Below are 21,532 nucleotides of genomic sequence, written 5' to 3'. Positions count from 1 at the left end.
GTGTGATGTTCTCCAAACTAGAGACTGTGACCAAACCCAAGATCCTTAGGACTACACCTTCACACCTTAGCTACACCATCATCCCCATTGCGGTTGCCTTTGGATCTCCCTGTTTGGTCTCTGCAGTTACAGATGGGCTCACTTGCCCGCAGCATTGCTGCATTTTCAAGGGAGAAATGAGCGGGCTGTAGTACCACCTCTCACCACGAGATGGTAGGTGTTTTCTGATGGTTAGAGGGGAATAGGCTTTTAATAGACCTTTGAGTTGAACTCCTCAGCTTCAGAGAAGGTAGAGACAAAAGTAAATTAGGACCAAAAAAAAAAATCTAATAAACTATTTATGGGCTCGTGAATGAACTGAAGCTTGAGAGAAGTGGGGGAAGCTCACATGTATTGGGCACAACCATGAAAAAAACACCTCAGCGTAGACTCAAGATATTCTTGGTAGCATAAGGATTTGGGTTCCCCTCTCTTATTCTTATCCTGGCTCTTCCTGTTAAGAAACTTTTTAGTTGTGTAAATGTGTTTTATGTCATCAACAACATTAAACTTTGGTTATTTTTTGAGACAAAGCATTCCCAAACTAAATATTGGGTAATTTTGAAGCAAACTGATAATTAAAAAAAAAGCACCTTTATGTGGATACATAAAGTTGCATATCTATCTCATGCTGTACACAGATACACAGAACACATTTATTCTCCAAGTTACTAATACATTTGGTCTTGTTTCTGGAATTTTCTCAAAAAAAGTTGAAAGATGCAGCTGTAAATAACTAAGATTTTCAGTCAAGGAAACTATTTCTGTACATACATCAGAGGAAAGACAAAGTTAACACCATGGACATTACTTCTCACTAATTATTTCTGACAGAAGCTGCTTCTTTCTCATCTCTTCTCCAATTTTAATCCTCTTCTTCATAGCACTGTGAAGGCCAGTAAACAAAGCCTGAACAAAGCCAACACACCAATACTCTTTCACGTCGGAGTTCAAAAAGGCCAAAGCCAACCCTGCTGATCCCATCCTAACAAGACTTGCACTGCTTTATCTTTCTCACATTTAAGATTCCCATGCGACTCTCATTACCACAGTAACAAATATACATTTACCCCAACCGCCTGCCTTTGAAATCAAGAACCACCATTTTACAAAGATAAAATACAGAGATCAAACCAACTAGTAAGTCTGCCCGGCTGTTTAATTGCCCCTTCCCCCAAAAAAAGAGGGTACAGGCAAGCCTCTTCCCAAGTCTGTCAACTCCTCTTTGCCATCAGTTTCTTGTAAGATGGAGTCAGTCCCAGTCCTTGGCCAAGGTACAGGCTTACAAATACTACAGACTCCACCTTCCCAAATACTTCTTAGTGCTGCTCATATTCAGCCTGTCTGACCAGTAGATCCATACCTTCCCTACCCAGCTAAGGCTAACAACCGACCATAGCCATGCAATCAGGACTAGCTGAGCTCAGGGACAAGGAAAAACACTTTTCCAACAAAACAGGCAACAAGCCCACATCCTCATTTAATGGTGCTCTGCCCTACTGTCCAAAACTGACCCAAAACTTAAGACTTACAAGGTATATTGAAATTAGTTATGAATAACTAATTGCTTTTCCTTCATGGACAGAGAACATGATATGCTGCAAAAATTACAGAAGTCGGCTGCTCCTTAAGTTATTATAAATGCCATGCACTTTCTTTGACCTTGTTTAAACAGTTATGCTCTCTGACAAATAATTTCCAACTATGTCTGGCCACAAGTCAACAGTGTTACTCTAATTTAAACCACCATAAGGCAGAATTTACATTTTTTCCACTTGCTAACAGCTTGATTTGGAACTGTGGGAGGCAGTCAGTTTGAGACAGTGAAAAATACGCAGCCTCTTGCATGAAGCATTGCCCAGACTGAGCTGCAGGTCTCCATTATTCAGTAGTGATTCAGAAAGAAGTATGGTTTACAGTTTCTGTACAACTTACTTCCAAGCAAGCACCTGGGGCCATGCTGACTACCCTATCCTTTACGGTAGACTTCCAAAGGACAGCCCCAAGCCCATCTTGCATTCCTCCCCACAGATCAAAGGGAAGTGCATGCAGCGAGTAAGGCAACTGGATACTGTCACTGTTTTTTGGGGGATGCCCCGTAGTTGACCTCACAGCAAAACTAGGGGCTCCTGCAGCACAGGACTGTACTTTTGCTCACCATGTCTTAGATAAACATGCAGGAAAGAAAGAATATAGTGGTTTGGATATCTTCATAGAAGCTAAAGTGGGTGGGAAGGGCCACTGATTATCCTGCAGGCACAGAGATGGCAGCCAAAGAACTGGAAGTCCCTGAAGGGAGAGCGGGTCTCGTATGGGAATAGGTGAAAGATATAATGGAACAAAACTGATAGTCTCGTAGAGCCTTTTCAGTGTCCATGTGATTCTCTAACCTTCATTATCAGATTGGTTATTAATTCAGGAAGAGTTCACCCAGTGTAGGTTTCATACCTCTCTATAGTGAGTAACTCCGCTGCAAGTTTCTACATAAACGTCTTTGTTCATCATCTTACCAAAATTAACTCATTTTGCGTATGGAAAAGATTAAAAAAAGTAGTATCTGCAGTATCTGTTGCAAACATAGGTGCTTTAAGATGCCATGAATCTTGTCTATAAGATTTTTTTTTTTTTTTTAACATAGCACAACTAGTTGATAGTTCAGTAGGTCCAAGGTGACTGGTGAGAACGAAAACAGCTGTTTTCCTAGCTGTAATAAAAACAAATACAATAAAGTCAAACATTGACAAACTATATTTCTTCTAAAAATAGTATACACTGTAACAGAAGATATAAGAATAAACTGAACACTCAGACCCAGTATCTTATAAACAGATATAAAACTAAAAAAAGTGTGTACATCTCAATTCATGCCATACAAAGACGAAAAAAATATTTCAAGTATACTAATGAGTAATCCAGTGTGTGATGAAGTTTAAAGCTAACATTTTCAACCTTCAGTGCTGAATTTATACAGAATCCACACGTGAACTCTCAGAAGCAGCTTTATTTCCATCAGACATGAATCCTTGCAGCTGACATGGACTTTTCAAGAGCTTCAATGGATCAGAACTCATTTCCACAAGACAACAGTGTTTCTCCAAAATTTTGCAAGTTGTAGCCAGAAAACAGGAAAAGGGGTAGATTTCAGTTGAACATCTTGATTCAGAAATGCTGCTACATCATTTCATGTTCCCACTGTGAGTCTTAGGTGAGGGCTCCAGCTCCTTGCTGGACTGGATCTACCAAAGCAGAGCATGCCGTAATACCACACACATATAGCTGTGGTATGTTATGGGAGAGAAAAGCTGTTGGCATACATGCCAGCACTCATCACTCAAAAGAACAACTTAACACACAGACACATGATCCTAAATCATGCATATAATAGGCCCAAGGTATGGGGATTATGTTGGACAAGCTGCATTATGACCTATTTGTATGTACGCAGCGGATGCCTCTGTAGGAACTGAAAATAGCAGGCAGCCCAGCCACAGCAGTAGTCCTCAAAGCTGATTCTAGAACTCCTAACTAAAGACAGAAGATTATTTGCAAAAGTTAGAGTTGACAGACTTCTAATCGGGAAAACGCTGTTCCTAGAAGAGGAACATGAAACATTTGAACTGCAGCCCCAACAAAACACTCTTTCCTCTTTAAAATATGACTAGAAAACTTACTGTTCTAAAGAGTAGCAGCTTTTTGAGGAACGGTTAAAAAACCAAGTTATTAAAAATTCCAGTCTTCCACAAGCTTTTAAAAAAAAGAAAAAATTCAAACCTCAAATTGAGGTCAGTCTTTTCACCTTGAAACTAGATCTTCAGCTTCTTGAAGTCACTAAAATAAAGCTAATTTACGTCACCCCAGAACTAGTGCCTGACATAGAAAATGTTAGTCTTTACTTCTAACTCCTCTGTAACCATATCGCTCAGTATCTATAGTATAGTATTACTAGACGTCCCTCTTCATTCTCTTACAGTAAGAAACTCAGTATACGGCATTAGACTTCCCTCAGCTTTGCTACTAATTCTTAGTCATTTCTACTCAAGAAAAGTAAATGGTGCATCAATCTGTACCCCATTCTAGTTTTGCCCCACATCTTGACATACTGTTCACCAGTGCTTTGGTATATACACCTATGTACATATTAGTATTGTCTGAGATGCTTTTAGTAAGGGTAACAACTAGAAGTATTTTTTAAGTCACAACATTTTTGTGAGTGGCATTATAGCTATAAGTACTTTATACATTGTATTTTATAACTGATTTTTCAGGAGCTTTTTTAAAACATTAGAACACAGAAGAATGGTAGGAAAAAGACCGATTTCTAAAATATTTTAAATGTAAACAGTGTAATTCCGAGTATCAAAATTCTTTGAGAAACATCAGTCAAAACCACCATAAGTGCTTTAATAACCATCCACCTGGACTGTAGATGAATTCACCTGTTAATTTCCCATTAGAGTGGCTTTAATCAATACATAAACTTGTGCTAGTTTCACGCAAGCGTGCAACTACTTTGGTGTGGGACAGAAAGTAGGACAACCCACAGGACTGTAAAGAAAACCACAGCCTGTGAAAACGGAAGTTATACTCAATACTAAGGATCTACTGTGGGTGAGGCATTAGCCGTCACCTCACGCTGCAAAGTGGAGGCATTTGAGATTAACAGATAAGTGCACTCAGAGTGTATATTGTCTTCAAAACTTTGGAAAGTAATTTTAAGTATAAAGCATTTTAATTGGTTTTTTTGGTCCCTAGTGGTTATGGGCTGGAAAGTCTCTCTGAATTGCATGATTTTTTCTATAGCAAATATATGTCCTATGATGTAGAAGTATGCAAATAATTATTTTGTTTAACATCTATTCTTGTTTATAAAAGAGATTTAAAGCTTAATTTGCCTGAATGTGATGTTGAAACATTGAATTAATTGTAACATGCAAATCCAAACTGCTGCTTGGAACACTGAGGTGTTCCTGTGCCAAAAACAGTGTCATAAAGCTTAAAAAAAAAAAAAAAAAAAAAAGGAAGAAAAAATAACCCCTCATCTTCTACTAGGTAGAACATATAAAATTGTGGAAGGGCTGCCAGAAAGGCCAAGAGACTTGCCTTCTAACTGTGGCTTTCCCCAAAGCAACAGCACATAACTGACATGGTTTACAACTGCTGCAGTAAACCCAGTGGTTTGGCTTTTTCATTCCTCTTCTGCTTAGGAAGCCTACGAACAGCAGCAAAGAAACTGAAGGCATTTGTAGACTCAAGAACACAACCTGCATTATTCCATCCACTTTTGGAAGGTTATCTTTGCAACCATGAGGGCACAGAACATATATATGTGTATACAGTACATAAAGCTTGCACAGTATACAAACCGTCAGTACAGGCTCGCTCTCTCTTGCAAGGGAAACTTCCCATGCACTAGTGGCAGCTAGTCCCAGCATTTAACACGTACAGGCTAACAACTTCCTTTGACCTAGAAGTCATTCTGGTAAGTTCTGTTCCCTCTCTTGGGCCATTCCTCCTCCACCCATTTCAGCAGCACTTTCACAACATCAATTCTCTTATAAAATTTACAGAGATCAATCAGCTGCTCCACAGTCCTGTCACTATTCCGTAGCAAGAACTCCAAGGTGGGACTTTGGGGCTTCTGTTCAAGGAAACACAATTCATCATAAGTCATCCCCCATTTGCTTGCTAAATTTCTCCAGTTTTTCACCGTTGGGTGGCAGGGATCCAGCTTTAGCCTCACTGTGTACAACAAGTCCTCATCATTGAGCATGTCACTGATGGTCGGTGCACGGAATAAGCACAAGGAGCAGGTGCCATTTTCCTTGCAGGTTTTCTTGAGGTCTGCAGTGAAAACCATTACAAGGGGAGAAGTTAGGATCTATTGCTGTGGTTTCACCAGGAACAAAATGTTAAAAGCACAAAGGGTTGAAGAGTATTCTGTTCCTGTGAATCGTTTCTGAAAAAGTCAGAATAGTGACATGTAATGCCTTTCCATATGAAGTACTCATGAAATTAACTTTCTAAGACTTCTCTCTTCACTACGCTTAGTGGCTATAATCAAAAGGACAGTAATTTTGAAAGTACCATATTTATACTTCTATAGAGAAGGCATGCAATTCAATCCAGTGGTGAGCTGGGATATTCCCCTTTTTTGTTTTTGGGAACTACGTTCCTTCCTTGAATCTGCCATAACCCTTGCTTACATCACCAACAGGATTATGTGCACATTATGTGCATCTTGTATGCATATGTTGTAGGACGAAGGAAAAGGTTTTGCACTTCTGAGCTGCTGCCTTCATAACAACATGAAATATTTGCACCAGGAGAATCTCTGCCGACAGCTGCAAACACAAGTAACATCTAGTACTTTAACACAATGAAAAAGTGGAAATGTTCCTTTGCTTTGTAAGGGCTCTTACAATAAAAGCTGTCCCTGTTCTACCAAGCAAGCCTATTTTAAATGTACGTTATGGAAAGGAATAAAGTGCATATTCCTCCATGTGTGAGAGAAATAAAAATACCAAGTTGCTGGAAGTAGGTGGTGATACGTTCTAAAATCTACATCAAATACCGAAAATTGCCATTTAGAGGTCTCCCACACACAACAGTCAATATCTCCCCAACATTGTGAACAATGTGGTGCTATCAGACTGTATGATATATTAATAACTCGTAAAAGCATGTAGAAACCAGTTCTAGTCATACTTCTAGTTAAATGCTAATATTAAGACCTTTAACATTGCAGTGGTGTAGGGCATTGTTTGAGCATTTTGGTTGCAGATATGACCTCAACTCTCCCTGCTCCTTTTTGAAGACAGGAAGAATTTGGTATGTTCAAAGAGTCATAGATAACGGATGCAGCCTAGAAGCACTTTCTAAAGCTTCTGCCCTCCAGCCTCATTGTACAGCTTGAAATAGGGAAGTAACTGGTCCTACTTGGGATAAAACTCTTTGAAAAAGGGACACTACAAAATAAGAAAAATTATATTAATCAAAAGAGTGATTAAAAACAACAGAAAACAGTGACACACAATTTACAAGTGCTGGATCAGTGCTGGTCTAAGAGACCTGAACTGTACCTGTGGCAAAGGGCAAATCTGGTACTCAGTGCCACCTACTCACACAGACAACAGCATCTGTTAAGGTTTTCTCATTTGGGTTTTTTCCATTTGCAGTAATTATTGTCAGATTGTGTGAAAATTCCAGAAAGACCGTCAAATTGTGATTTTTTTATTCTGAATATTAGTGCTGATAAAAGCAACTCAGCTGGATGTAGCTTCTGCATGCACTTTGTTTTTAAGGGAAGAACAGGCTATTGTTATTTTTGTAAAGCTGCTCATCGGCTTGCTTTTTTAGCAGGCCAAAGACAACTTTCAACAAGTTAGAACGTGCAGCAACAACACTGCTGCAGACACATAACTTCATACAAATGCTTAGATTCTCTGTTAAGGGGAAACATGTTCTGGTGACATCTTTGCTCACAGATATTTCACAGGCCTTGCAGCCGTTCTCTACAGAAATACGTATGTGAACTATTCTGTTCTTCTTGTGCACCCTAAACTCTTGCTGAAGCAAGACAAAATTTGCTTGCTTCACTCATACCAAGATTTAGTTACACAAACAAGGCAAAATGAATGTAATCCAAAGTTCTGGCTGAGCTCAAAGGGCAGAAGAGCACCCTATCGGAATTTCATCTTATTTTGCTTTGCAAGGATGCCAGAGTAAGTTTTATCCTCCAATAGAAGCAGGGAAGAAGGGGTAAAGAAAACACAGGGCACAGTTATAGGTAAACAAAACTAAACCAACCTGCTTCTTGTGCTATACCGTGTGTAGACTATCAAAAGCATTATAAAGAATCCTGCTTTTCTAAGATGCCCCGTGTTAGATACTGATGAGCAAATGATGACCTACCCACCTAATTGCATGATCCTAATGCTACATGATAGGACCAACTTCTTTACTAACAGGAAATTCTCAGTTGTTCACTGTTAGATCAACAGGGCTGTGTATCATCCACACAAACCTGACCCCCAGCAGAGCTCATGCAATTATGGGATAAGCCCCCGCAGCCCACCGCCAGCTTCTGCTCTCTCCAGGTAGCTGTTTACAGATTTCTTCCAAAGGTGGATGTACTAGATGTATTTGGAAAGCCCAACTTACACATTTTATATGGTCTGCACTATTGATAACCACCCCCTTTAGAACAAAGAGGAAGCTGTAAATGACACTGGTAATGACATGAGCGCCACAAGCATTGACTACCCAGGCGATTCTTGGTTATGACAAATAGCAGTTTTTAATAAAGTACTTTCAAAGAAAATCTAGGAATAAAATATGTGGAACAGTAAAGCTGACATATTACCTGAAAGTGATTCGTCACTATGGCTTTGCGTGTCTTTGTCTTCTGGCTACAAAGCAGAAAACAAACATAAATCAAAACAATGTATTTGAACGCCATAAAAACTATTTGGCTAATTTTCAAGTGGCAGGAGATTACTTAGAAGAATCCCGAGCTACTTGTAAAGTCAGACAGGGAATATATCTGTTTTTGAGGAATTACTGACAATCTGCAGTCTTTTCAGGCAGCATTTTCATGCTTTGGCTCACAAAACTTCCCTGTTGGTTGTATCCACTGAACAATGTCATCTTTATTAATGATATGCTATGGGGTTACATCTCTTGAGTAATTTGTTCTTAATCCCTCAACAGCTGTTCAACAATTCATATGGCTTGATTAAAAAGATTTTTTAAATGTTTTGTAATGAAAAAAACCGAGAATTTTGCCTGTAACATGCAGCAGTAAGGGATTGTTTCATTGATCTAGGAAAAGTGGAGGGGCTTTTTTTACAAATTTCTTTACATACATAAGAAGCTTTTCTAGACAATAGGTGGACTTGAACATTTCTGCTGGTTCACATCTAACCCTCCTCCTGTTTGAAGTAAACATTCCCTCCGTGGCCTGCTAATTAAACATAATGAAATTACTTAGCAGCTTGAAACTACAACACACATTGTAACATTTCAATTCTACTATTTAGAGAGCAACATCTGAAAACTGGAAGGACAGCACCTTGATCCTAGAACTGCGGGAAACTGCAGCTGCCCTTACTTTAACTATGCAGGTGTGGAGCCAGGTGAAATAGCTTTCTTCTGCTGAGGATTTAAAGATGAAAGCAGAAGGGGATTTTCCCCTTAGATAGCTGCAATAAAGTATTGTTGATTTTTTGTATTGAGTCATTCTTCCAAAATTATCACAGCAGGCTTCTTAACATCTTGCAGACTGTGCATGCAAACACAAGTCAACTAGGTAACAATATAGTGTAATAAGATACTCTATTCCTACCTGCTACACCTTCTTTACTAAGAAATCCACTAAAAATAGAATATAGGCAGTTTCAGTTGATGTGATGGACATGCATACATTCACAGTCCAATTATAAAGAAGGTAAACTATCTCCAAAATATTTAGAGACTTTGTTAGGAAAGGAAAAATTTGCGTGCTGTTTTCAGCATTTCTTTATTCTCTGAAAAGCGCAAGATCATACATACAACATCAACTCACCCCACAAAACGTCTGCTCTCTGCTCAAGAGAGATCTAACACTGCACGTGCCACTTGCAACAGAATAATCCTTGCCATTATCTTCTAGTAGTTTACTTTTCCACTGGCACCACGTAAGCTTTCTCTGGACAGAGCTTTTTAAACATGAACTTGACCTTCATGGCAACATGTGATCACCCGAAGTTTAAGAAAAATTAAATCTGGAGATCTGATTATAGTCATTGTCTCCACTCCCACAAATTCCTTAAAAATGTAGAGTATTATTACTGAGCCTTGAGGAGCAAGTCCCCAGAAGGGTAACTCATTGGGAGAATAAGGAGCTGCCCATCACAGCTCAGCCTCCCCAGAGATCTGTTTCAAAAGAAATAAACAAGCAAATAAAAACAAAACGGAAAGGAAAAAAAGGAAAAGTGGATACTGTTCACTTAGTTTGCAATAGCTAAGCTGCTGTCCTGAGCTTCAGTAACATTTCCCAGACTTCATGAATTCATGAAAGTTCAAACTGTATTGTGAAAGCTAATACCTAAATGCCTTTAAGAGATGTCATTATACTCATGTCTTGTGACAAAAAATAACAAGAGTGGCTAGTACTGCAAAAAGTACAAAGAAAACCAGGGATACTTACCTGTGCCATACATCTCTCTTCAAAATTTACTGATCAGTTATTATCTACTTTTATCAAGTCAGGTGCACTCGAGTTTATTCAAGATCATTTTCTTGTAATGTAATTGCAATAAGACAGTGTAGTGCTACTGCCCATTAAATGAAGGTATTAAGCAAGAATATATTTTGCCCACAACTAAAATCCAATCAATCTCTACAGGTCTAATCAAAGCCATAAACCTATGCAGAATCTGAAGATAAGCAGAAAGTTTTTCAGCTCTGTAGAACCATTAACACCCTAATACACGGAAATATCTTTATAGTGATTCTAAGCAGGCAATAAATGCTCTCTTCTTGATGATGGGAATGAGGCTGTTACCTCCATCATCTGTGAAATGCATACCAAACCCATGTTTGTTTCTGATGAAATCCAGCTGGGACTCTGGCATAAGGAACTCTTTTTAATTCTTCATCTCGCTGGAAAATGCTCATTCATTTCTCTTCTCCAAGTTTTCTGCTCAACCCAAAGAGAATCAATTTGAAATTCAGCAAATAACATTCACTTGAAAGATGGTAACCATGGAGCATGGGGGTCACTCAGCGTTGCCCGCCCTATGGCAACATAAGATTTCACAAACAGTGGAGAGTGTTTCCACTACGGGAAGAGCAGTGTCCCAAAGTCAAAGCAGAATAGTCAAATGCCTCCCTAAGGGCAAAACGCAAGGAGTCCAAAACCTAGGATTCCTTACTGCTTCACTTATTCTCTGCCCTGGCTCTATTTTCGGCAGGAAAGAGGGAGAGCACGCACGACAAAGCCTTAACTCTTTGTCAGCTCTTCTTCAGAGCATCCACACACCAATCAAAACCTATTTAATCATTAACGTGTACTTTGTAGTTTAAATAACCTTTCTTTTGCTCTTGTCCACAAAAGCTTACTTCATTGAACTCTTGAAGAGAGAGCCTATTTCTGGTCTGTTTTACTGAGTAATTCCGTGCTCTCCAGATATAGTCTGAAAATATATTTATTTGTTAACATACTTATTTAATCAATAGCAATAACTAGTTCACATTCAGGTATCTTTTTTCTTACCTGTTGGATTAGGCCAGAATCTGACGTAAGGGTCTTGATGTTCACAGATGCAATTTCCAATGTAACTTGATCTGTTAGGTATTCCTCATCTAAGACAAAGACTGTGAAACACTGGTCTTCCACCCAAATACAAATTTAAATAGTAAGACTATCAAACATAAATTATAGGTGTCTAGCATACAAAATTTAACTCCATATCATGATTAGTCACTGGGAAATGCTGGATTAAAAGCCCAAAACATTAAATTGGCAGAGACTGCAACAATCATGCAGAGCATGACTATGTGAAGAAAAACAATGCTTGCAGAGATCAGATATTAGTGTAGCAATTGTTTTTCAAACAAACACCACAATATTTTTGAAGCAAGAGTCATGTTCTCCTTTCAGAAAGCTGACCAGAGAATATTAACCAAACCAATACATCAAAGTAGGCTGAAGACAACTGTCGCAAGTCAATATAATCCCTTTTTGCTTTGCTTTTCTCATCACACTTACAATGATGGTTGTTGAAATATGTACTACATAAATATTTACCTTTTATTCTGCCCCTTTGTGAATTAGGCTCATCCTGCTTATCTCTACTACACAGGAGTTTTCTGAAGCACTGAAATAATCCGTTTCTGAGTGTGTTTATCAACTGCCCTGGGAGTTCACTGAAAAGCACAACATTGTCCAGTGCAGCACAAACTCTATTTACCTTTCAAGCTTCACTTCAGCCCTCAAAGTGGGGTACAAGGGATGCATAAGCCCTCTGTGAACCTTGTGCAAACAGACAAATTTCACTCTGCATGATTAATAGGGTCCTCATCATCAAACCATTTGCATAGTTCCCCTGGGTCAGGTACTGACCAACCATTAACACGAGCTTAAAGAGGATATATTCTACACGTTTTTACACACAAGAACCCTCCATGGTGGTGACTACATTTGCAGTGCTGGTACATTTCCGTTTGCTGTTTGTTTAGTGGTGAGATCTCGTTAAAGAACAGCTGTTACCTTTATGAATCATCAGATAACAGAAAGACATATTTCCTATCTCACTCAAGAAATCGATCTGAATCAAATAATTCATCCTTACACTTGCAAGAAAAAAACCGAAATCATTATTTTCTTCTTCTTTTGGTTTTATAAGACTGTTGAAACTTAAAGCCAAATAGTATTCCACCCCCAGCAGAGTAAATGTTTAATAAGGATCATCTTTATTCTTTATGACTGTAGGTCCAGAGACAACAACAAAACAAAAAAATCCAAAAAAGTCTGGCTGAAAATGCAGAGTATGGGCATCAAAATTCCACTTCATTTGTGTGGAAACATTATGTGTGAAATATATAGAACAATATATTGTTCTATATCTGAGTGGAGGTAGAATTATAATGAAAATATGATGTAAACATTAAGCCTAGTCCTGCAAGATGAAAAGTTCCCTCAACTCACCTTTTATTTTGGTAGAGGGTGCTAAGAACTTTAATAAGTTATGGCCCCCAAATGGTCCACTAATTAATTGACCTATAAAAGCAACAAAACAGCCCCCACCCCCGGCCAATGTACTGTCTATTCAAACATTATATCTGAAGCAAACATAATTTTGTGTTACACAGAATCAGACCTGCACATCTGTAACGCTACTTAGCTCACAAATTCGTATTTCTAAATCCGTATTTTTACGGAAATAGTTATGAAAAGTTGTTCTCAGAAAAAATTTTAAATCACAGAAATGAACAGAATATTAAGAGGTATTTGTATCACTTTCAACTCCAAAGGGGAAACATCAAGCTATATTAGTACTTGTATCTTTTTACACTTAGGAAGAGGAAGCAGAAACTAAAATTAAAAATAAACCAAGTTCATTTCCTTTCTACAGAAAGTGCTGAAATTTCTTCTTCCTCTCAGCTTTCCTTTTTAAATTAAATGCATTTAAAACATGCAATCTCAGATTTCAAACAACTTTGACAAATCTGAAATTTAGGAATTTATCTAATTAATTTTGAGGGGGACCTGATGTCACGGGTGAAATAAAAAACAGGGCATGGAAAAGAATGTTACAGAGAAATTGCTTTAGTGTTAATAAACAATTTTGAATGAAGAAACCACCTGGCTGCAAATAAACAGAAAGCAGTTTATGATTTCAAATTAGTTTTCATACCACGTTCTCCTTCCCTACTGAGCAGCACTTCTGTGAAGATGCTCATTTCCTCTGGCTGGCTCCCTCAAGCCCCCAAAATAGTCTCTAAACTTCCTTTAACCCCAGTGGTATATTGCTTACACTCCTCAGCAAAAGTTTCCATCGTGACTAGCTTCTGCATAGTTTCCTGTGTCTGTCCCTGCTGCAGACCTGCTGCGCAACACAGAATGGAGAACCCACTACCTGCAGAGCGTTCCTCAAATGAGCCCCTGCCAGTGCATTCCCTGGACAAAAGCCAACAGTGAAGCCTGGGATGACAAAAAAACCCCCACCCCACACGTCAAGGAAACCGTAAAGGGGATATTCACACTGTGTAATCCAAGTATTTGACTTCAGTGCAATACAGAACCTGCACTCCCTCACTCCATTTTCAGTGAGGAGAGGCAGGAACTTGTGCAGAGTGGACCTACATTCGGTTCCCAAGTAGATGGTATTAATACCTGCCGAAGGTAAAAGGTGGCATGAAGAGTTAATTGATTATAGGGCTGAGGATGCAGTCAGAGGCAAGCGATCTGGAAGGTATTTCTGCATTATATTTCTGATAACCTGAAGGCACCGGTAATCTCTTCAAAGCCACCTTCTAACATTATCATGTCTCTACCATCTGTTCGCTGAACACTGTTTTTTAACGGCAACACTGTATTTTCCTTCCAGATTGAGAACCAAGATCTTCTGATGATAGTTTTATGCTGACTTTTAGACCAAAACTAAACTTTGGAAGGAAATTTTGGAAGTTATATACACACACCAAACTGACCTTAAAAATACAGAAGACGACATACATTTAAAACATAAACATCTAGGAAAAAGTAAGAGTATTTCAATCTGTTGGATAACACCAATGGTTTTATTGCACGTAACAACACAGATCTATGACACCTGAGTAGACAGAATTCACAATACTTACCTTTAGGTACTCCTGTGTCTTGGACAGGATATTTTTCAGTCTGTCACAAAAAGGCAAGAGACAGATGTTTGTTATTTTGAGTGTAATTGTGCTGGAGAAAGAGTATATAAAACTGCAAAATTGTAGTTGCATCTCTTAAACTGCTACTAGTTGATCTGTCTACAATCAGCCATAGTAACACTCTTCTTATGCGGGAATTGAGATGCTACTAATACTACTGATTAGCACATGCAACAGTAATAGAGATTGCTGCTTTGCTGTGGTATTTTAAAAGCTACTACTTTTTAGTGAAAAAGCAGAGATTGGGAAAGAAATCTTGCATTTAAGTAGCAAGATAATCTAGAAAAGGTAATGCATACCAGGAGGAATAGAGATGACTTCAAAAGCTCTTTTAGCAGATACAAGCTTTTACTAAAATGTTACTGTACTGAAAGAAAAAAATATTTTTCTCTTCTGCTCTAAAATTAAAAAGCTGATTACAATGCAGTAGAAAACTATTATTACTGAGTTTAAGGGGATAGCTGGTGATTTCCAGGCACGTTATAACTTACTATTATACCTGAAACCCACCTCCTTCCCTATGACCCCACCCTTATGTAAAAGTAGGTGTGGCTTTTATAGACACTCGTAACCAAGCAAACATATTAAAGACATCTTAATTTAATTTCGTCTCAGACATAGCAACTTTTTCCCGCCTTTTAAAGACTCCCCTTAGCAAAACACAGCATCTAATTTAGTCCACAAAAACAGTCACAAAGTCTGTAACTTTTATTAAAACCTGCTAACACAAATGCATGTACACAGACTGCAATAACGGATCCCAGTGAAGGATCAGCATTTAAAGTACTAGTGAAATTTTGAGAGTTTCCTGCTGACTCCCTGTTGCAAAGCTTCAAAAATGGGAAGAAAACACCAAGGCAAAGCAATAGCTTGCTCACTTGCCATCCATAAAATAAACCAATGCATTTCAATCTGTTTACATAACTGCATTAGACAACAGTCTTATCTGGGCTACACGGCACTGTAACTTTTCTCCAGAGTAAACAATTCATAGCAACATTAAAAAGAAAAACTCTTAAAGGGCTTCACAGAATTTCATGTTACTTTGACCTGATATACCTGTCTCAGCATAAGACTGGCATGTTTAATATCCTAAGACACAAAACCTTGTCATAAACGGTGTTACTCTGCCAGCAAGCACTAGAGAGCGCTGTTTGGTATCGCCCTAGGTTCACCCGTGCCTGCTGTAAGGTACTGCTGTATGGCCCTACCTTTCCATGACTTCAACTCACCAGACAAAATAGCTACAGGAAGGAATAATAGCTTAGTACAATTGAAATTTTAAGCTCTCGGTGGGTTTTCTTATCCCTCCATCCCATATAGACAGCAGAATGTCAGCACCAATCTTTCTCAGTTGTTGATTTTTTTTTTAAATTAAAAAAATGGTACTGTCATAGCCTCTAGAGGCTATCCCACGGACAGCTCAGCTGATACCATCCAATTCAGCCTATGTACCTATTGGTATTTTTATTTACACTTTAATTGCACAAGGTTAGTAAATTAAAATTTGTTTATACAATCATACAGATAAGCAAAACCCTATATATACTCACAGTTGGAGTTAACATCCTTGAATGTTTTACCTCACTTCTATGTTACCTAACTGTAGAGAGCTATAATGATTTAAACTGTATTAGACCAGAAACCCATACCATTGTTAAGGAAAGAGTGCTTGGATCTGTATCTTCCACCGGCTCTTTTGCTGCATGATCTGCTGGAAATAAGAAAGCTTTGTCACTGCATAATCCTCAAAATATTTCTGTCTGGCAATTCATATTTTGCTTCTTTGTCTGACCAAGATAAAGCACAACTATGCTGCCATTACATGCATTATGTCAAATTACACATTACAAATTTTCCACAAGAAAACATGACAAACCAGAAAATGTCAGAGCTACTAGCACATAGATGAGAAACTACATGCAACAAGGAAACGCAATGCTAAGCTAACAAAAAGATAAACGTAAATGAAAATTCTAAATTATTTTTAGTTTAAAAAAAAAAATCACAAACTAATTCAGCAATGAAGAATAAAATCCAGTAAATCTGATAAAAGCTAAGTTTTGTTCTCCAAGTGGCAGCACTCTGTTTTTTCCTTAGAGCAATAATTCAAACAGTAAACATACTACAACAAAAAATACTATAATAAACAGCAGACTGTAGTACAAAACCTAATAAAAAATGTATTTGAGGTAAACATTAATTATTTGTATACAGTAGAATCATAAACTTCAATTATATTCGCATCAAAAGGATACAAAAATAAATCTTCAAAGCACTTGCAGGTGAATCATTAAATGTCAACCCCTCTGCACCAATGGCTAAACTGACAAATAATAGTGGGGTACTGACCAAAAGTGCACAGAGAATCTGAAACAAATCTCATACAGAAATCAGGATTCACAACACCACTCCTGTAATTTAACATCATCATGCCATTTCCTCAAGGAATCTCTTCTGTTGATAAGTATCACATTTTCAAAAACTGAAAAGCATTTTAAATTATGCAGTTGGATTTTCACTCCGTTCTTGTCACTCTCATTCTAGAAGTCCTTATACTTACTAAAAGAACACACTAAATGTTTTCAGCTGCAACCAGAAAGAGGTGGTTGGAATCAATATTTGGTGATTACCTTCTCCCAAATACAGAAATCAGTGCGTTTTAGAACACAGCTTAGTCCCAGAAATGAATTACAAAACACCCAGTATAAACAGTGAGCCCCAAAATAGCACAGAAGTTACATAGACACTATTCTAACCAACTCAAATTTAGCATAATTGTTTATTTTTGGGCCTGCTGCTACAAATCTACTCAACATAATAGAACAAGCTAAAGCATAAGACAACACAAGACAGTACAATAAACAGGCCTGAAAATAAAAAAGGTGGCAGCAGCGGGGCAGAAGCAGTCCCAGGGCTCCAGGACAGAGCTGTTCTCCCTCCTGCTTCTGTGAGGCAGCCCCCTCAGCAGCAGTTCCTGGGTGTCCGGTGCGGTGCCTAGCCCCTCTCTGCAATGCCAGGAAGAGCCTTTCTCAGTGCTAGTGCCCACAGGAAGACCGCACTCAATCTCCAGGCAGGTGGTATGCTATCAGAGGGGTCAGATCTATCAGAGGGGTCAGATCTACAAGGCTTGAGCACAGCATTTGCACACAGATACACTGAACATTTTACAAAGGCAGAGGTCTTTGAAATTTCAGATGAGCGTGTTCACGCTGCAGTGCAAAGTTTAGGAAGACATACGCAGAAGAGGAAAAAAACCCAAACCAAAACCCCATGTTCTTGTCACACGTGCCCTTTTTGGTAAATATTAAATCCCTGCTCCAGAAACATGGTATTAACAAAACGTTCTGGATAAAGCCTGCCCTGATGGCAAGGGCCAGCACAAACCACCATAAGCTTCCCAACTCAAATGCAGAGAGGGTGGGAGTCAGACTGGGATATGAGAAAATACAACAAGCTGGCGTACGAGAGTAGGGCTAAAAATGGAGGATCCAAGTGGAAACTGTAGTGGAGAGCTACGAAAAAACTGGAAAGGGAGCTGGGACAAAGGGAGAAGCCCACCCTGCAAAGGAAAGCTGAAAAAGGAGCAGGTACGGGGAGCCAAAGAAAGGCTCCAGGGAAGAAGGCCAGCCCCGGCATCCTTAGTCTCGCTGTTTCTCCACTGTCAGTAAAGACCCACAAACCCAGTGGCAAAGCATGCAACTTATCGTCAGTTTATCCTGGAGGCCTTACAGCCCCTCCTTACGGATTCTTGGCCGAGTTAAAAATAAATAAATAAATAAATCTTTCTTTTGCTCTTGTAATATAAAGAGGAGCCTTAAGGTAGATGAAAGCAGACCCCACAGAAGGTCCATGCCCTGGTGAACCTTGGTGGCTACTGTAGCTACGGTAAGGGCTTCATCCCCTATCTTCTGTCGCATCTCCAAGATATGGCCAAGGTACATTGCGACACTGGTAATTATTTACTTTCCACAATCCAGAAGGAAGCACTGAAAAAATGGGAGAAGCTCCAAGAATACAGGCATTTGAAATAAGGATTTGACAGACCCCAGGGTGACCCTACAAGAGGTGATGGGGTACAGGGCGGTACCTTTAATTGACTCCTGCTTTCTAGGTCTCACACAAAAACAGTCACTGTGAATCTGTGACCCTGTATCTTTCTTCAGTATGTATCCTGAAAAATATTTTTAAACTGTATTTCTTAACCTATACCTCAATTTCTTCCCTTTTGTTTTTCTAGTTCTTTGTGAAGAACAGCAATTTCCATGTTTTTTAGGTTGTAGAGCACTACCAATTCCCAACATTTTCTATAAGTGGCATGTATGTGTGTAAGTATTTGTACCTAAGAATAAACACTCCACATACTGGATGATTCCTCATGGTCTTGTTGATCACCAATAGTTGGCAGATAACTTGAAAACCACAGATTTAATATTTAATTGTGAATAAGGCAATTAAAATGGCATGTCCCCTCTCTCTTTCCCACACATACCTCCCACAGCATTCTGCAGCTCATCTCGCACAGCTGGATGCAGGTGCACAAAACAGCAGGGAGGAAAGTCCTCTGTTTATCTCAAATGTAAAACATCCACAGTTTTGCATGTTGAAAGGCCTACAGGAAGTACAGGTATCATCTGACTGACTATTCACTGCAGACCGGCTGATTTCATAGTGACTTTGACAGACAGCTTGATAACAACATTATCTGGGATCCCTCAAAAAAATCACTACCACCATACTCCTCACTGACAGCATACAGCCACTGGCCTGCATTTACTTCCCCATGCTTCTGCCAGGAACCACACGTGAGTTGACCCAGATGGACATAAATCAGCACGTGCAAATTGACTCGGACAGACGTAAGTCGGGTTCAATGGTTGCTCCCAAGGTTCCTTTCTGCCACCAGCACGCTGACTGCTCAGCGGCTGCCATGGCTCTTCCACCTGAGCCTGTCCAGTATAACCAGTCTGCAACAGGAGCAGCAGACTTGTACCCATCATCACCATTTCTCTCTGTTCAGTACTGCTACTCTAACGGGGATGCAATGCTGTGCACTTACCAGTGTGAACAGCTTGTCAATTTTATATATATGCAGATGTATATATGTGTACACACATACGTATTCAAACTCCTAATCCTACATCTGCTCTTTGTCCTTGCATTGGAAGCAAATCTGAAGGTGAGTTTTGGAGACCTCAGCATTTTGACCTTTAAGCAGGAGGGGGTTCACAAAGCACCATTTAGCAGAGACGGTATTCCCCTCTGTTAACAGTTTTTTCCCTGCAACGTAGCCGTGACACCACCAGTAGTGAGTGAAGCATGTAAGGTCTACCATAGTTACGTAGTTCAACCATGCACATCTACGACCTCTTTCACGCCAAGGCAGGGCATACTCATTAATAGTGCAACTCAAACGAAGCGATCACCCTAATACTAAAGTTGTTCACAGAGATAAACATAGAGATGAACCCTTTGATTAAACCCAAATCAACAATGATGCTTTGACCAGAGGCACATGAATTTCAGATTTGACTAAGAGGAGGAAATACAGCAAATTATATTAGAATATTCAGTTCTCTGAAAAAAATCTAAGTCCATCAGCACTTGTGCGTTTTTGTTTACTGTTAACTACTCAAAACTTTGTCGCTGTCTGAGCAGACAGGTAGGGAAAATCTGTAATGCTGGCACACCGGAGATGAGGTACGCAAAAGCTGTTTGCACCATTAGCCAAGTAAGATAAAGAGCGTGGGCTTCCTAACCACCCGGAGTCTGGGGTTTTAAGAAAATGGCTTTTTAATGTGCTGTTAGAAAGCACAAGCTAACTTACACGCTAAACACTGGAACAGGCTTGACAAAACAAGTTGCGCTAAATCACATCAGCAGAGCACATGATAAATTATTACCTTGCTTAATTAGCGTGTGCGGAAGGGAAAGGGAGCAACTAACAAACCCTTGTAATCTCGGCCGGGGCTAGGCTCCTCACCTGGCTCCCATGAGCCACGGCCGCGGGTCACCGCCGCCCGGGGAGGGAAACGGTGCGGCGGGACACCGCGGGCCGCACTCCGCGCAGCGCCTGCCCCGGACCCGCGGGGGCGGGCTGGGAGCAGCAGCTGCCGCCGCCGCCCCTCCCGCCGCCCCGCGGGGCACCCCACCCGCCCGGCTCCCCGCGGCGGCGTCCTCACCTGGGGGCAGCGGGTCCTGGGGAGCGGCCATGGGGCGGGCGGCGGCGGGGTCCCAGCGCGAGGAACGAGCGGCGCCCGCCGACGTGCCCGGAACCGCCGCCCCGCCGCGCCGCCCCCTTCCTGCCGCCGCCCCAGGTAGGGCCGGGCGCGGGGCCTCGCCTCGCCCTACCGCGGGGAGGGAGGTCCCGCTCCCGGGCGCGACTTTCCGCCGGGGCAGAAAGCGCGTCCGCCGGGGCCGAGCGCGGCGGCCGCCGGGAGCCCGCGTTTCCCGGCGGGAAACACCGCTCTCCCGCCGATACGTAGGGTTAACTCCCCCGGGCGGGAGATGCTCCGCCATACGAACGCTCCGTGTTTCATTAACAACACAGACATAGCGTGCATGTTATGGCTCATCAAGTAATACTAGTTTGGACCTAAGGTAAGTTGCTTAAGCAATATAACGTCAAGTGCTCGCTCTCCTGCTCTTGCAGACGTTTACGCACTTAAATTTAACTACCTATAGACAGAGAAAGGTGGTCTCGGTTAGGACTTAAGTTGCACCTGCAGATGGCTCACAGTGCAGGGATAGAGTTTAAGAACCCAAGTGTTGCAGAGCAACAATCATAAACTGCACTGGTTTTTCGCAAATATTTAAAATTCGTCCTCTTATGCTACAGGCACTTTCTATATACCATGCGGATGTCAAATCTTTGTATGTAATTGCTTTGGGTGCCAATTGTCGTCTCTGGCAAATTCTCTCACTTAAGTTTTCAATATATTTAAAGCAATACAGACTTCTTACATGGGGTCTGTGCATGAAACCGCTTTCTAAATAAGAAATATCATTTATTGCGATTTATTGTACAGTACAAACAAAAGAAACCAGCATAACTGAATGTGCCATTATAAAGACCACATCTGTGTGTCAG

At 40.2% G+C, this 21,532-nt stretch overlaps 1 protein-coding gene across 6 annotated transcripts; it reads right to left on the bottom strand.

Annotated features, from left to right (window-relative positions):
• Nucleotides 1–2,772: 2,772 nt before the first annotated feature.
• EDARADD (EDAR associated via death domain) lies at nt 2,773–20,692 on the bottom strand. Of its 6 annotated transcripts, none has more exons than XM_076334164.1 (6): nt 20,625–20,692; nt 16,095–16,156; nt 14,383–14,422; nt 11,294–11,409; nt 8,402–8,447; nt 2,773–5,880 (listed from the first exon to the last, which is right to left on the bottom strand). In XM_076334164.1, exons 1-6 carry the CDS (start codon nt 20,653–20,655, stop codon nt 5,504–5,506), a joined length of 672 nt encoding a protein of 223 aa, XP_076190279.1. In that variant the 5' UTR covers nt 20,656–20,692; the 3' UTR covers nt 2,773–5,503. The 6 variants fall into 6 exon arrangements, with proteins under 6 accessions (XP_076190279.1, XP_076190282.1, XP_076190280.1 ...); XM_076334167.1 differs by having other exon boundaries at nt 11,294–11,382; XM_076334165.1 differs by having other exon boundaries at nt 16,095–16,153.
• Between the last annotated feature and the right edge of the window lie 840 nt (nt 20,693–21,532).

Source organism: Aptenodytes patagonicus, chromosome 3, assembly GCF_965638725.1.
Source record: "Aptenodytes patagonicus chromosome 3, bAptPat1.pri.cur, whole genome shotgun sequence".
Classification (NCBI taxonomy): Eukaryota; Metazoa; Chordata; class Aves; order Sphenisciformes; family Spheniscidae; genus Aptenodytes; species Aptenodytes patagonicus.
Note: the sequence above shows the minus strand (reverse complement) of the source record. Positions and strands in the feature narration are given on the sequence as shown.

Bases quoted from the DNA above. Each gene is read 5' to 3' on its own strand.
- EDARADD (XM_076334164.1), bottom strand. From the start codon at position 20,655: ATGGCCGCTCCCCAGGACCCGCTGCCCCCAG. The intron at 11,410-14,382 runs GTAAGTATTGTG...TTTGGGTGGAAG, and splicing joins AGACACAGGAGTACCTAAAG to ACCAGTGTTTCACAGTCTTT. The intron at 8,448-11,293 runs GTAAGAAAAAAG...TCTGCTTTGTAG, and splicing joins ATTCTGGCCTAATCCAACAG to CCAGAAGACAAAGACACGCA.